The sequence below is a fragment of the Dama dama genome, chromosome 20 (genome assembly GCF_033118175.1).
Source record: "Dama dama isolate Ldn47 chromosome 20, ASM3311817v1, whole genome shotgun sequence".
NCBI classification, from domain to species: Eukaryota; Metazoa; Chordata; class Mammalia; order Artiodactyla; family Cervidae; genus Dama; species Dama dama.
In genome coordinates, this window is record NC_083700.1 from 35,477,704 (window position 1) to 35,493,480 (window position 15,777).

The following is a 15,777-nucleotide window of genomic DNA, read 5'->3' on the forward strand; positions in this document are numbered from 1 at the left end:
ACAGCCATCTCATCCTCTGATGCCCTCAATCTTTCCCAGCATCAGAGACTTTTCCAATGTGTTGCCTGTTCGCATCAGATGACCAAAATACTGGAGCTTCAGCAATAATCCGTCCAGGGACTATTCAGGGTTATCTCCCTTAAGATTGACTGGTTTGATCTCCTTGCTGTCCAGGGACTTTCAGGAGTCTTCTCCAGCACCACAGTTCAAAGGCATCAATTCTTTGGCGTTCTGCCTTCTTTACAGTCCAGCTTTCACAACCATACATGACCACTGGGAAGACCATAGCCTTGACTATATGGACCTTTGTCAGCAGAGTAATGTCTCTGCTTTTCAACACACTGTCTAGGTTTGTCATTGCTTTCCTGCCAAGAAGCAATCGTCTTCTGATTTCAAGGCTGCAGTCACCATCTGCAGTGACTTTGCAGCCCAAGAAGAGGAAATCTGTCACTATTTCCACTTTTCCTCTTCTATTTGCCTCACCAGTAATAGGGCCCAGATGCCATGATCTTAGTTTTTTTAATATTTAGTCTTAAGCTGGCTGTTTCATTCTCCTCCTTCACCCTCATCAAGAGGCTCTTCAGTTCCTCTCCGATTTCGGCCATTAAGAGTGGTGTCATCTGCATAGCTGAGGTTGTTGGTGTTTCTCCCATCTATCTTGATCCCTGCTTGTAATTCATCCAGCCTGGCATTTCTCATGATGTACTCAGCGTATAGGTTAAACAAACAGGGTGAAAGCAGACAGCTCTGTCATAGTCCTTTCTTGATCTTGAACAGATCAGTTTTATATAGGGTTCTAACTGTTGCTTCTTGACCCACACACAGGTTTCTCAGGAGACAGGTAAGATGGTCTGGTATTCCCATCTCTCCAAGAGCTTTCCACAGTTTGTCATGTTTCACACAGTCAATCATAGGCTAAAGCCTATGAGTGGAACATGACAAACTGTGGAAAGCTCTTATTTGAATGTACTAACATGTAAATAATCAGCTTGGCCTAATAAAAATTGGGGGGGGGGTGTAATATATTTATTCATGTTTTTAAAATGTGGAAAAATATGTAACAAAATGTACTTTCTTAACCACTTTTAAGTGTACAGTTCAAATACATTCATACTGTTGTGTACCAAATCTCCAAAAACCCCTTTCATTTTATAAAACTGAAATCTATACCCATTATACAAAAACTCCCCAATCCTCCCTCCCCTTAGCCCCTGGCAACCATCATTTTACTTTGTCTCTGTAGATGTGACCACTCTAGGTACCATGTGAGTGGAATCACACAGCAAATGGTAGGTGAATAGATAAATGATGGTATGTCAAGAAAACAGAATACTATTCACTGGGAAAAAGAAATGAGCTATCAAGTCATGAAGACATGGAAAAATCTTAAATGTGTATTACTAAATGAAAGAAGTCTACTTACTGAATCTGAGTATGGCTACCTACTATATGACTCCAACTATATATCGAGCTGCTGCTGCTGCTTCTACTAAGTTGCTTCAGTCATGTCCAACTCTGTGCGACCCCACACTGGGCAGCCCACCAGGCTCCTCTGCCCATGGGACTCTGCAGGCAGGAACACTGGACTGGGTTGCCATTTCCTTCTCCAATGCACTCATGCATGCTAAGTCACTTCAGTTGCGTCTGACTCTGTGCGACCCCATGGACAGCAGCCCATCAGGTTCCTTTGTCCACGGGATTCTCCAGGCAAGAACACTGGAGTGGGTTGCCATTTCCTTCTCCAATGCACGCATGCATGCTAAGTCGCTTCAGTTGTGTCTGACTCTGTGTGACCCCATGGACCTCACCAGGCTCCTCTGTCCATGGGACTCTCCAGGCAGGAACACTGGAGTGGGGTGCCATTTCCTTCTCCCTAATACACCAAGAGTGAATCCTAATTCAAGCCATAGACTTTGGGTGATGATAATGTGCCAATGCAGGTTCTTCAATTGAAGCAAATGTACCACTCTGGTATATGATGTTTACAGCAGGGAAGGCTGTGTGCATGTGTGTATGTGTGTGCAGGTGTGTATGTGTGTGCATGCGTGGAGGCAAGGGATACCCAGGAACTCTGTACTTTCATTCAGTTTTGCTATGAACCTAATACTGCTCTTAAAGTTTGCTTTTAAAAGAGGAGGGTGGGCAGAAGTGCCCTCACAGAATTCAGTGAAGGAATCAGAGAAATGGGAGGTTAAAGTAGAGAAAAAGGTTCCTGGATACCAAGATAGTCAAGTTTTAAGAAATAGCTAATTATCACAGAGTTCAGAATAGAGCACCAAGGCACAAATGAGAAAACAACGACTAGCTATTATACATGGTTGATAAAACGAGCAAGGATAATTTCTGCTAAGAGCTGGAGTAGAATTCAAAGTGTGGGGTTGAGAGGAGAAGAACACTTAAGAGATGGCAAATGTAGATTATTCTCTCATAAAGTATGGGTCAACTTAAGAGGAGAGGGATATATGTATATTTATGGCTGATTCACACTGTTGTATAGCAGATACCAACACAACATTGTAAAGCAATTATCCTCCAATCAAAAAGAAATTTAAAATTAAAAAAAATAAAATTTGAATCAGGATTGTACAGAAAGGGAGAGAAAAAAGGAAGTTAGATGAAGACAGGATCAAAGGGAAATGACTTGGCATCTAAAAGAAAGAAGTTTGTTCTCTGAAATGAGAGTGAAAAGATCAGTGTGGATGAAGACTAAATTTGTAGTGGGAGGATGTCAGACAGACACAGACAATAAAAGCAGGCAAGGACTCCTAGGTAGTAAAAGGCATGACCTAACACGGCCTCATTCTTGCTCTCCTAGAAGGAGAAGCTGGGGAACGTGTCCTGTATTACCTCATCCTTGGATACAATCCTAATTTATTTTATACCCACACTGGAAATCTTAAGGCCATTCAGTTCTGTGTATACCGTTCATTCCTGCAATCCACAGGCAAAGACTACAGTGCAAGTACTGGTCGTTTATTCTCCCTACTTCTTCAGAATGCTCTTTCCTACAGTTCTGATGCTGCTCTCTTCCCCAACGCATTCTACCACATCACATGAAACCCTGGTTCCAGGGCTACACAAACTCCTACATTCTCTTCACTTAACAGTCCACTGCCTAACTGAACCCTGGCTGTCTCGCGAGCACACTACTTGTGTGGAAGCCCTGGAGGGTAGATATTTATTCTCTACTCCCATCTTCCACAGGAAGCAGTGCGAGCGTTTCCCCAAATCCTTGGTGCCACTTACAGGCTCTAACTCGACTACTTCCAGCATGAGGCACATGACATCTGGCTATGTAACACTCTTAATTATTCTCTGGCTGTTTTAACATTATGCAAATAACCTAACATCCCAGACCCAGAGTCCTTTGCCTTATGCCTATCCTCACACCATTTCAGTAACACCTATACACTGGACCTTGCCCACTCTATAGAATTTCTCCAGAGAAAGATGCACAAACATGAATGTTGCCATCACTAAAATTCATGTTTGAAATTTCAGTTGGACCTTGTCTTTGATCATCTGCCTCTCCCATTCCTTACAGAAGATTTTCTGGTCTTTAATCATTATCCTCATATCCCTCATCTTTTTGGATTCCTACTGAGAAAGCTAAGGTCATCAGATGAGAATTCTCTTAAACTCCAGCCCTAAGCTAACCTACTAACTTTGCATAAGTCACTCCTCTGCTCTTGGTTCCCTGGACCTTACAATATTCAAGCAAGCCCACTCTCTCCTGTTTCTTATGTGGCAGCAGTAATAAGCACTGTACTAACAGGGCTTCCAGCACACTCCATGCTGCTGTTACTTGCCACCGTGCACAGTGTTCCTTCTGCTGCTGCTAAGTCGCTTCAGTCGTGTCCGACTCTGTGCGACCCCACAGACAGCAGCCCACCAGGCTCCCCCGTCCCTGGGATTCTCCAGGCAAGAACACTGAGTGGGTTGCCATTTCCTTCTCCAATGCATGAAAGTGAAAAGTGAAAGTGAAGTCACTCAGTCATGTCTGACTCTTCACGACCCCATGGACTGCAGCCTACCACGCTCCTCTGTCCATGGGATTTTCCAGGCAAGAGTACTGGAGTGGGTTGCCATTGCCTTCTCCGAGTGTTCCTTCCACTGTTCCATTTATTCTCCAGCTAGACTTTTTTCAAAATCTTGCTAAGGAATTATCTTTTATGATACTTCCCCTGACACCCCCACCCAAAACAAACCAGGTGAACACTTTTCCTACCCTTTCTTGTATTTATTTCTACTAAAGAGATGGGAATGTTAAACACACATCTACTTCTGTTTCACTGACTACGCTAAAGCCTTTGACTGTGTGGATCACGACAAACTGGAAAATTCTTCAAGAGATGGCAATACCAGATCACCTTACCTGCCTCCTGAAAATCTGTATGCAGATCAAGAAGCAACAGTTAGAACCAGACATAGAACAACAGATTGGTTCAAACTGAGAAAGGAGTACGTCAAGGCTGTATTTTGTTACCCCGTTTATTTAACTTATAAGCAGAGTACATCATGCAAAATGCGTGGCTGGATGAAGCACAAGCTGGATTCAAGGTTGCTAGGAGAAATATCAACAACCTCAGATATGCAGATAATACCTATCTAATGGCAGAAAGAGAAGAGGAACTAAAAAGCTTCTTGATGAGCATGAAAAGAGGAGTGAAAAAGCTGGCTTAAAATTCAACATTCATAAAACGAAAATTATGGCACCCAGTCTCAACATTTCCTGGCAAACAGAAGAGGGAAAAGTGGAAGCAGTGAGAGATTTCATTTTTGGGGGGTTCCAAAATCACTGCGGATGGTGACTGTAGTCATGAAATTAAGACACTTGCTCCTTGGAAGAAAAACTATGACAAACCTAGACAGCACATTAAAAAACAGAGACATTACTTTGCCAACAAAGGTCTAGTCAAAGCAATGGTTTTTCCAGTAGTCATGTACGGATGTGAGAGTCAGATCATAAAGAAGGCTGAGTGCTAAAGAACTGAGGCTTTTGAATTGTGGTGCTGGATAAGACTCTTGAGAGTCCCCTGAAAAGCAAGGAGATCCAACCAGTCAATCCTTAAGGAAATCAACCCTGAATATTCATTGGAAGGACTGATGCTGAAGTTGAAGCTCCAGTACTTTGGCCACCTGATGTGAAGAGCTGACTCACTGGAAAAGACCCTGATGCTGGGAAATATTAAGGTCAGGAGGAGAGGGGGTGACAGAAGATGAGAGGGTTGGATGGCATCACTGACTTAATGGACATGAGTTTGAGCAAGCTCCAGGAGATAGTGAAGGGCAGGGAAGGCTGGTGTGCTGCAGTCCATGGAGTCGCAAAGAGTTGAACACAACTTAGCAACTGAACAGCAACTGAATATTTTACACTGCATGGAACTCTTTATAGGTAATTAAAAGAATGAATTTGGGTGAAATGAATGGTAGAAACAAGAACTACAGGAATTGAGTAAGTCAGTTCAGTTGCTCAGTGGTGTCTGACTCTTTGAAACCCCATGAACTGCAGCATGCCAGGCCTCCCTGTCCATCACCAACTCCCGGAGTCCACCCAAACCCATGTCCATCGAGTCAATGATGCCATCCAACCATCTCATCCTGTCATCCCCTTCTCATCCTGCCCTCAGTCTTTCCCAGCATCAGGGTCTTTTCAAATGAGTCAGCTCTTCGCATCAGGTGGCCAAAGTACTGGAGTTTCAGCTTCAACATCAGACCTTCAAATGAACACCCAGGACTGATCTCCTTTAGGATGGACCGGTTGGATCTCCTTGCAGTCCAAGGGACTCTCCAGAGTCTTCTCCAACACCACAGTTCAAAAGCATCAATTCTTTGGCGTTCAGCTTTGTTCATAGTCCAACTCTCACATCCATACACGACCACTGGAAAAATCATAGCCTTGACTAGACGGACCTTTGTTGGCAAAGTAATGTCTCTGCTTTTTAATATGCTGTCTAGGTTGGTCATAACTTTCCTTCCAAGGATTAAGCGTCTTTTAATTTCATGGCTGCAATCACCATCTGCAGTGATTCTGGAGCCCAGAAAAATAAAGTCAGCCACTGTTCCCACTGTTTCTCCATCTATCTGCCATGTAAGAGGTGAAATCATATTGGGGATGGTGAGAAAAGATTTCATTTATTCAACAAATAATAAATATTTATTAAGAACACAGTATGTGAAATAAGTGTTGGAAAAAAGCAGTGGGTGGACAGTAGTATGGGACAGATGTGGGCATAAAGCCAATGAGACATTTGATCTAGATCTTGAAGAATGCCTGGAATTTCAATCAACTAAAAGAATGGTAAAGAAGAGGTGAAAATAGGAAAGAGGATCAAGGAGACAGAAACACACACACATTTGGCACACATAGGAAGAGAAGTTTATTAGGAAATAAAATACTTAATCACATTGAGTTAGCCAAAAAGTTCCTTTGGGTTCTTCCATAAGATCATACAGGACCCTAAACAAACTTTTTGGGGTCCTGTATGATAGAAATCCTGGAGTTAAGAGTTGTAAGAATAATCTAGGGTCACCCATCCTTCCAATGAAGGATAACATTCCTGACAAATGGACAAGGTAGGCTATTCACTAACTACTATATTCCTTTAAATGTTGGAGATTATTTTTTCTGTTATTATATTAAATAGAAACATGGTGCCTTTAACATCTCCCCACTGGTCCTTGGTTCTCTTCTCTGATCTACCCAGCCTAAGTCTGTTCTCTTTTTATGGGATAGTCTTTCAGATATTTTTCATTTAACTGATGTGTGACCTTGAACAAATTAGGTTGCTTTCCTGCAGATTAACTTTCTCTTCTCTAAACGAGGAGAATGGCAGAGGCTCACTGTCCCCTGATAACTGTCTTCCCCTTCTCTCTATCGTAACTGAATCTTCTGCAGGGGAAATGGACAGCCAGCAGAGATGACATTTCTCTACCTTCGTGGGGCTGGATGTATTCTGCTCAAGTTCTGGTCAATGGGCTATGAGCAAAAAAGACCTCCCCTTCCCCTTTCCTCCTTCCCGGTGGCTGGAATTCGGATGTAGGGTGAGCCAACTTAGTCCCTGTGGAAGAGAACAATACCCTGGACCTGAAAGAGCAACAAGATAAAGAGTCAGGGCCCCTGATAACTTGACAGATCAGAGAAAACACATCAGCTTGAACTTCATATGTGAAAAAATAAATTTCTATACAGTTTAAGCCACTTGTTATTTTTCAAATATATGTGTTACAGAACTTGATATATATCCTAATCCAGTAGGAGGCAAAAGGGATTTTACCTCTATAACAGGGATTTTGTAATAAATAAAATTAGGAATGTAAAATATATAAATATATATGCTCATTTCTTAGTATCTGAACACCATTGTTTGCTCCTGAAACTCGCTCTCAGAATCTTAATAGTTCCCTGGAACTCTACTTGATAATATCCCTCAAAGGCTGACACCCCAAAGTGAATATCAATTCTTATAAGTTGTGTATAGAGAACAGCATCTATTTCCCCATCAGTTCAGTCAGTTCAGTCGCTCAGTTGTGTCCAACTCTTTGCAACTCCACGAACCGCAGCACGCCAGGCCTCCCTGTCCATCATCAACTCCCGGAGTTTACCCAAACTCATGTTCATTGAGTCGATGATACCATTTAACCATCTCATCCTTTGTCATCCCCTTCTCCTGCCCTCAATCTTTCCCAACATCAGGGTCTTTTCAAATGAGTTTTCACATGAGGCCTTTCAAATGAGGCCACTCTTCGCATCAGGTGGCCAAAATACTGGAGTTTCAGCTTCAACATCAGTCCTTCCAATGAACACCCAGGACTGATCTCCTTTAGGATGTACTGACTGGATCTCCTTGCAGTTCAAGGGACTCTCAAGAGTCTTCTCCAACACCACAGTTCAAAAGCATCAATTCTTCGGCACTCAGCTTTCTTTATAGTCCAACTCTCACATCCATACATGACCACTGGAAAAACCATAGCCTTGCCTAGACAGACCTTTGTTGGCAAAGTAATGTCTCTGCTTTTTAATATGCTGTCTAGGTTGGTCATAACTTTCCTTCCAAGGAGTAAGTGTCTTTTAATTTCAGGGCTGCAATCACCATCTGCAGTGATTTCCCCCTATGACTTCCCTATATATATGATTTGGGAATCTCAGAGTATTTGTCATTCTTAGCAAAGCTATAATTGATTTTTTCTCCAAGTATCTGCATTCTTCCAATAAACATTTATAAACTGCCTAGTGTGCAAGACTCAGTGATACAACAGTGACTATTAACTTCCTAGTGTAAAATGGCATTAATAACAATTTTACAACTATCCACTAATGAAACAATTTTGAGGACTTATAGCTGCAAAGTCACACCTTGAGAAAACTACCAGTATGTGCCTGAGTACTACGTTTCTCATCTTTCACATACAATAACCTTGGGCAAACCTAAACAGGCCAGGTCTAAAGACTTGTTTAGAGGTGTGGCACGCTGGAACCAGTTTTCTGAAACTAGCATTCAGAAAACATATTATATATATTATTACTGGTTTGTTAAAACATAAGATGTTTAACACATAACATAAAAATTGAGAGACAGCAGAGTTCTGTGACTAATAGCATACCCTGAAGCCAGACTGACTCCCTGCTTGGCCACTTACTAGCTGTGTTCATCTTCAGCACCTCTTTGGCTTATGTTTCCTTAGGAATAAAATGAGAGTAATAGCAGTAGGAATAGTGATAATGTAATAATAGTACTATCCTCCTAGGATTCTTTTGAGGATGTGAAGGCTTAGAGAAGTTCTTGTGTGTGTGTGTTAGTCATTCAGTTGTGTCCAACTCTTTGTAACCCCATGGACTGTAGCTCACCAGGCTCCTCTGTCCATGGAATTCTAGTCTAGGCAAGAATACTGGAGTGCATTGCCATTTGCTTCTCCAGTGGTTCTTCCCAACCCAGGGATTGAACCTGTGTCTCCTGCATTGCAGGCAGATTCTTTTACTGTCTGAGCCACCAGAGAAGCCCAGAAAAGTTCCTGACACATGAGTAACGTTCTAGCCACTGCTATGAAGTGAACAGATAATGTCATTTCTGGTCAGTGTATAAATAATTTTGTGCCATATGGTCAAAGAGCATTTTCTAATGCTGGTTATTTTTTGCATTTGCTACTTATTAGTAATTCTTGCATCTTAAAGTCAATTTAATGTACCAAAGGGCAAGTTAGTAATACATTGATATATAAATCAAGAGCCTTAAAAGTGCCCTGTGACTCAATAATTTCATTTCTAAGTGTTAATCTTTAAAAAATAACAATGTGTGCAAAATTTGACTTTAAAGATGCTCAATTTAGTGTGTTTATAAAAATGTTAATAAAAAAAAAAAGCAAAGAAGAAAGACTTTCAAAAAGGGCTTTGTTCAGCAAACTAACTGCACACATTTATACAATGGAATGGTATACATCTATTAAAAATAAATTATGGGAAGAATTATTAAATGAAAAGAATGTAAGAATGGTATGACTGTACTTTGGCTTTAAAAATAAAGTATGTGATAAGTGTGTGGAGGGTGTGTGTGTGTGTATATGTGTGTGTGTATCAATAAAGACTCCTAGGTTATACATCAAAATACTAATAATAGTGATTATCTCTAGTTGGTTCACTTATTTTTCTCTTCTATTTTCTAAGTTTTCCACATGAGTATGTATTATTTTTGCAATAAGGGAAAAGTTTACTAAAAAGAAGTACACAATGTGCAGAGAATTAAAATCTTGAAAACATGAAAATATACTCTGGCCAAACAGAAAAAAACCCCTTCAGTTTGTTTACAAAGTAAAAGATCCGATACAGATGTGCTCATTAGCTTCCCAGACACTCCCTGGATTCACGTGGTTTTCTGCCACAAGTTCATGTGAAACTTAGAAAAATATTTAGCTATGAGCACACACACACACACACACACACACACACACACACACGCACAAAAGAAAAAAATAAAGCAAACTTAGAAATCCTAAAAAATACAGGAAAATTTTCCTATTATATTCTTTATTAAAGCAGACCAGAAATTAAATCTGTTCTGATAGTCTCAGTAAACCTTAAAAGTGATTTGAATGCTTTTACAAAGTTAAGAGTGTTCTGAAAAGATTTTAATGTAATATTCTCTTTTTGAAAGATCTTCAAAAATATTTTATTAGGCAATAATTTGGTTTCAGTTTATTAGATCACTATAATCATACAATTTATTTTTATAGTATATAAATAGCTGATCATTTTAATAACATTTATTACAAATAAATACCTTTTAATCTTTATATTTTTTCCTAACCTCTTCACTGGATGAGGATGTTGCTCAGTTGCTAAGTCATGTCCAACTTTTTAATGACCCCATGGACTGTAGCCCGCGAGATTCCTCTGTCCATGGGAATTCCCAGGCAAGAAGACTGGACAGGTTGCCATTTCCTTCTTCTAGGGATCTTCTCAATCCAGGGATTGAACCCGGGTCTCCTGTGTCTCCTACATTGGCAAGCGGGTTCTTTACCACTGAGCCACCTAGGAAGCCCCTTCACTGGATACACCTTCTTTAAGAAGCTGGATCCTTTTAAGAATAATTTTCGATAACAATCTTTTTTTTTCATTGGAGGATAATTGCTTTACAATGTTGTGTTGGTTTCTGCCTTATAACAACGGGGAATCAGTCATAATTTCCCTCCCTGTTGAGCTTCCCTCCCTGCTCCCATTCCACAGAGCACAATAATAATCTTTAAAAGGGCAAAATCATGTAAGGAAATTCTAGATGAAAAATTTAGTAAGCAGGCTTACCAGAACCTAAGAAATCCACACTAAAAATGTCTCCAACTGCTTATCAGGCTATCACTCAATGTAGTATGTTAAACATACAACTGACCTCTTCGACCCTCCCTAACAATATATATATATATATTCCCCTCAACAAAACGAAACAAAGATTTTTCTTGACTTCTTTACTCTGTCTTGTCATCAAGTCATTTGCCATAGCATTATCGTTTCATCAGTGACTTATTAATACATGAGAAGCCTCCATGTTCATTTTCTTAATCACTTCGCCTGGGTTATTTTAATAGACTTGTAATTTGTCTCCTCATTTCTAATCTATTCCTATCTGAACACAAAGAACATCAGCCCAACAGCCAGCTTAAAAGCAGTTTAATCACATTACGACTTACTGTAAGAATCTTAGATCGACTTTTATCCTATGAGCAGTGCAAAGTAAATTCTTTATAATGGCACTCAAAGTCTCTATATTCTGCCAGAAGTTTAATGTGAACTCTTTGAACAATCAGGCTGATCTATCACCAACTCCCATTGCCAACTTGCTCCATTAGTCCTCCCCACCCACACTTCCTCAACACAAATTCATCCTCCCAGCATGCACAACTGAAAAGCTGATGTGGTTTTCATAACCTTTACAGCTGTAAATAAACTCTTTACCTTCAGAATTTCAACAACATTCACATACTGTCTGACTCATTGATTAGGCACTATATCATACTGTCTCCTGTCAAGCAATTATACATGTATGATCTAATTTCCTTAAGTAGAGGTAACTGCCTTATGGGCCTTTATATTTGTTGTATTTTTCATAGCCCCTGACAGACAGCTAGAAACTTGTTAAAAGCAAAATTAGTATTTGGTAAACAATGAATGATCTACAGCTTTAATTTTTGCAGAAAACCAAGTATATTTATAATTTGCTGTGTCCCTCCAAAGCTTTTCTTTAACAAAATGAATTATTAGTTCATGCATCCAATCAGGAGGTCCCCACAACCATCTCCAGGCTCAGTGATCCATTAGGAGGATTCACAGGACTCAGCAGATAGTCATACTCATGTCTAAGATGAACTATAGCAAAAGGATACAAATAGAATCAGTAAAGGAGAAAAGTGCGTGGAACAAAGCCCTGAGCAGCCAAGTGCAAGCTTCCAAGAGCTCTCTCCCAGTGGAGTGACCAAGGACCAACTTCTCAGGTATCAAACTGGGACAACACATGTGTATACCAAAGGAAGCTCATTAGAGATGCAGTACCTAAGGGTCCCCCCCACCCCCCTCCCTGAGCTGGTCATGTGGGCACCCTCTGCCCAGCACAGGCCAAAATCCCAGACTCCCAGAAAGTACTCAGCACCAATCACACTGTAGTTCAGGCACAATGAGCCACTCTAAAGTTTTATGTCAGTGTAGGCAACTACTGATCATTGAGTTTCCCAGATGCCAACAAAAACACTATAAGCAGGCCTTTCTATGGAAAGCAGTCTTGGGTCTGCTAAGTTAACCCTTTTTCTATGCGGTCCAGTGAATATTTTTATGGCAGAAATGTTAGATGTTAACTATATTTGATTTTTGCCAAAGCTCAGGTAATCTTTTAAACAATTAAAATCTAGCATTTATTTAGAGATACACTGCCTAGACTGGTATCCACAAATAAAAAGTTACACAATTTTTAAATAATTCACATCCTTTAAGTATTTCTGGTTTTCTTTCTTTTTTCTTCTAAAATGAGGTTATCTTTTTCAAGTCAACATTTTCATAGTTGCCAGAAGAAAAGAAGTATAACATGTAATGAAAACAAACCCTCTTAGATAAGCTCCTTGTCTTCTCTTTAAATGTCAGTTGGGTGCCAGAGCATTGTGGTAGCTGTTTTAGGTGCATCATCTTACTAAATCCTCACAACACCCACATAAGCCAGCAATGGTTTCTATTTTATAGATGTGCCATGGTGGAGCTAGGATTTAGGTTCAGATCCGCCTCATTCCATACTCTTGGTCTTAGATTTATGTCAACTACCTCTACCTAATAAGGAACAGCCTCCTTATTATAAATTGCTTCCCTTCAAACTACATGGGTGTTGTCTGGTTGGTTATACACAGCATTATTTTCAATTTAACTGACTCCGATTACAGTCACATTTTAGTTGGAAAAGAAAGGGGTAAATTTCATACAGGATACTCTACTTTTTCTTTTTCGATCTTGCTAATTCCAAATCAAATTACACCCCTTGCTTGTTAACTACAATGGGAAACTCCCTATTCAGCACAGCACACAACTTTCTACTTTATCTGACATTAATCTGCTTGAAATTAGACAGACCTGAATTCCAATTTTGGCATTTCACTTACCAGATGTGGGGACCTCAGGAAAGCTATCTCAGGTCATTCATCTACAAAATGGGGATTCCTACCTCACAAACTTGCAGTAAGAGAAGATAATATATTTAAAAGGTTTGCGTGCGTGCTTGCTCTATCGCTTCAGTTGTGTCAGACTCTTTGTGACCCTATGGACTGTAGCCCACCAGGCTCCTCTGGGTTCCCCATGCAAGGCTACTGCAGTGGACTGCCATGCCCTCTTCCAGGGGATCTTCCCAACCCAGGTATAGAACCTGCTTCTCTTAAGTCTCCTGCATTGGCATGCAGGTTCTTTACCACTCATACCACTTGGGAAGCCCACTTAAAGGGTTTAGGCTATTCATATTTGTCAAATAAACAACTGCCTAAACACCTGGATAACTGATTCATAACTGATAGGAATCAAGCCAATGAGGGAGAAAGCAGGGAGTAGAGAAGTACCCTGACCACCAGGTGTCATCACTGGCCCAGGAGAGCTGGTCTAACTGCCAGAAGCCAGGGGTGGGACTGTCACAGGACAGGGTAAGACTGACACTTGCACCTACAGAAACATTCAAAAATTGGCTTTGGCTTTCACCCTTAAGAGCTGGTACAATGTTTATTCCATCATTCTCAGTAAAACCGTTCTCTTACCAGTGTGTTAAAAATGACTGCAGTGGATGTATCATCATATTAGTTTAATTAATTAAAAAAAAAAAAAAACCTGGGACTTCCCCGGTGGCTCAGACAGTAAGGAATCTGCCTGAAGACCTGGGCTTGATCCCTGGGTCTGGAAGATCCCCTGGAGAAGGAAATGGCAATCCACTCCAGTATTCTTGCCTGGAGAATTCCAAGGACAGAAGAGCCTGGCGAGCTACAGTCCATGGGGTCACAAAGAGTTGGACACAACTGAGTGACTAACACACACACACACTTAAAAAAAAAAACTCCTCAGCTGATCTTTAAAAAAAAAAAATTCTGAGAATCAATATTGCTTCATAACTCTTTTGCTTTAGTCAACAAGACATTTTCTGGCTTCCACAGGCTTCAATATTGCTACCTTGGACAATTTTCTCATCCCAACTCCACAACCCATGGACATTATTTCTTTTACATAATTAATAGAGATGACAAAAGGAAAACAGAGTATGTTTTAGGATAAAGTCCATGTACAGCACTAATGGCAAAATAAGCATTAACTAAAAGCCTTATTCCTTAAAAGTTCATTTTTTTAAATTCCACAAATTTTCTCTTTTCCTAAGGAACACTTACCCTACGGGAGATCTGTCAACCTACAAATAGTCTGACATGACTCAAGGAACACTTACCACTCCTGACTTCATTCTGTAATCTGCCAACAACGCTCCCTGAGAGGCCCAGGGGCGCATTTCAAAATGAGAGCAATAAAACGAAAACACACACACACACAAAAACCCAAAGTGAGAACAGCTTCTGGTTCTAAGTCCTCCACACTGAGAGAGACAGGTCACTTCAAGACCGGTCACTGAGTGAGTGTTAGGGCGTAACTGGACACGCAGCTCTGAGATGAGACCCAGACTTGTCCTGTCTCCAGGGAACACTTGACTCAAGTCTGACCAGGCCTGGGCATCCCGGGCGCCCGAGCCCTCCAGCAACCGACAGGCATAAAGAGAAATGCTAAATGCACAGGCAGATTCTGTTTAGAGCGGGCGCTCCTGGAACTCGAGCGGTTTGGGTTATTTTTGTTCTAACAGCAGCTCAAGTTCCACTCTGCATCTCACATACATGGAAAGGTCTGAAGAGAAACCAGAAGCATCCTCTCCCTTCTGACCATCGTTCCCATTCCTGGAGAACTGAGGAGGGAAGAGCAGATACCAGGAACCATCTGGAATCATAAGCGCAGGTGGCTACCCCAGCCGAAAACCTACTTGCGAAGCACTTTATGCAGATCGATACACTCAGACTGGTCCCCAGAGAAAGAAAAGCTCCCGAGGCTGGCCGCCCTCCTAGAGTAAAGGGGCTGCATCAAGAGATGTTGCCCATCCAGCTGCTCCGGAGCGGCGGGCGGCGCGGCGGGCGCGTTACCTGGGGGACTCGGCGGTGAAGCTGCCGCCGTCCAGCAGCCGCATCTTGCAGAAGAGGACCCCGTTGACGAAGGGCACTGAGGAGAGCTCCTCGAGCTCGAAGTCCACCTTAAACTTGAACTTCTTCTTCTTCATCATCATGAGAGCCAGACGCCGGCGAGCGGGGTGCGGGGGCGGCCCCAAGGGGCGCGCGGGCCGGCGCCGCCGCTTCAACTCGGCCGAGCCCCGGGCCCTCCCAGCCCCATGGCCCGCGCCGCGAGCTGCGCGCGGGGGCGCGGCCGGGGGGCGCCGAGGTCCGGCCGCCGCCGCCTCCTCTTGCGGCAACTCGGGCCCGAGCGCGGCGGCGGCCGCAGCGCGGACCCCGCCCGCCCGCGGGGAGTGGTCGTGCTGCAGCTCGCCTGAGCGCTGGGAGCCCTGTCCGTGTGCAGCTTGCCGCCGCCGCCGCCGCCCGTCTGGGAGGAGGAGAGGCGAAGCTGGGAGAGCCGCCGCTGCCGCCGCCGCCGCCCGTCTGGGAGGAGGAGAGGCGAAGCTGGGAGAGCCGCCGCTGCCGCCGCCTCCTCAGCGCCACGGGGCCAGAGGCGCCCCCAGCGGCCGCGGCCGGCAG

General features: G+C 42.4%; 1 protein-coding gene across 1 annotated transcript in view; it reads right to left on the reverse strand.

Moving 5' to 3' along the window:
• EEIG2 (EEIG family member 2) overlaps positions 1-15,361 on the reverse strand; it is a 75,259-nt gene extending 59,898 nt beyond the window's left edge. The window contains exon 1 of the mRNA XM_061121258.1: positions 15,175-15,361. Within this exon, the coding sequence (XP_060977241.1) occupies positions 15,175-15,314 (140 nt within the window). The 5' untranslated portion in view covers positions 15,315-15,361. The remainder of the gene's footprint in view (positions 1-15,174) is intronic.
• Between the last annotated feature and the right edge of the window lie 416 nt (positions 15,362-15,777).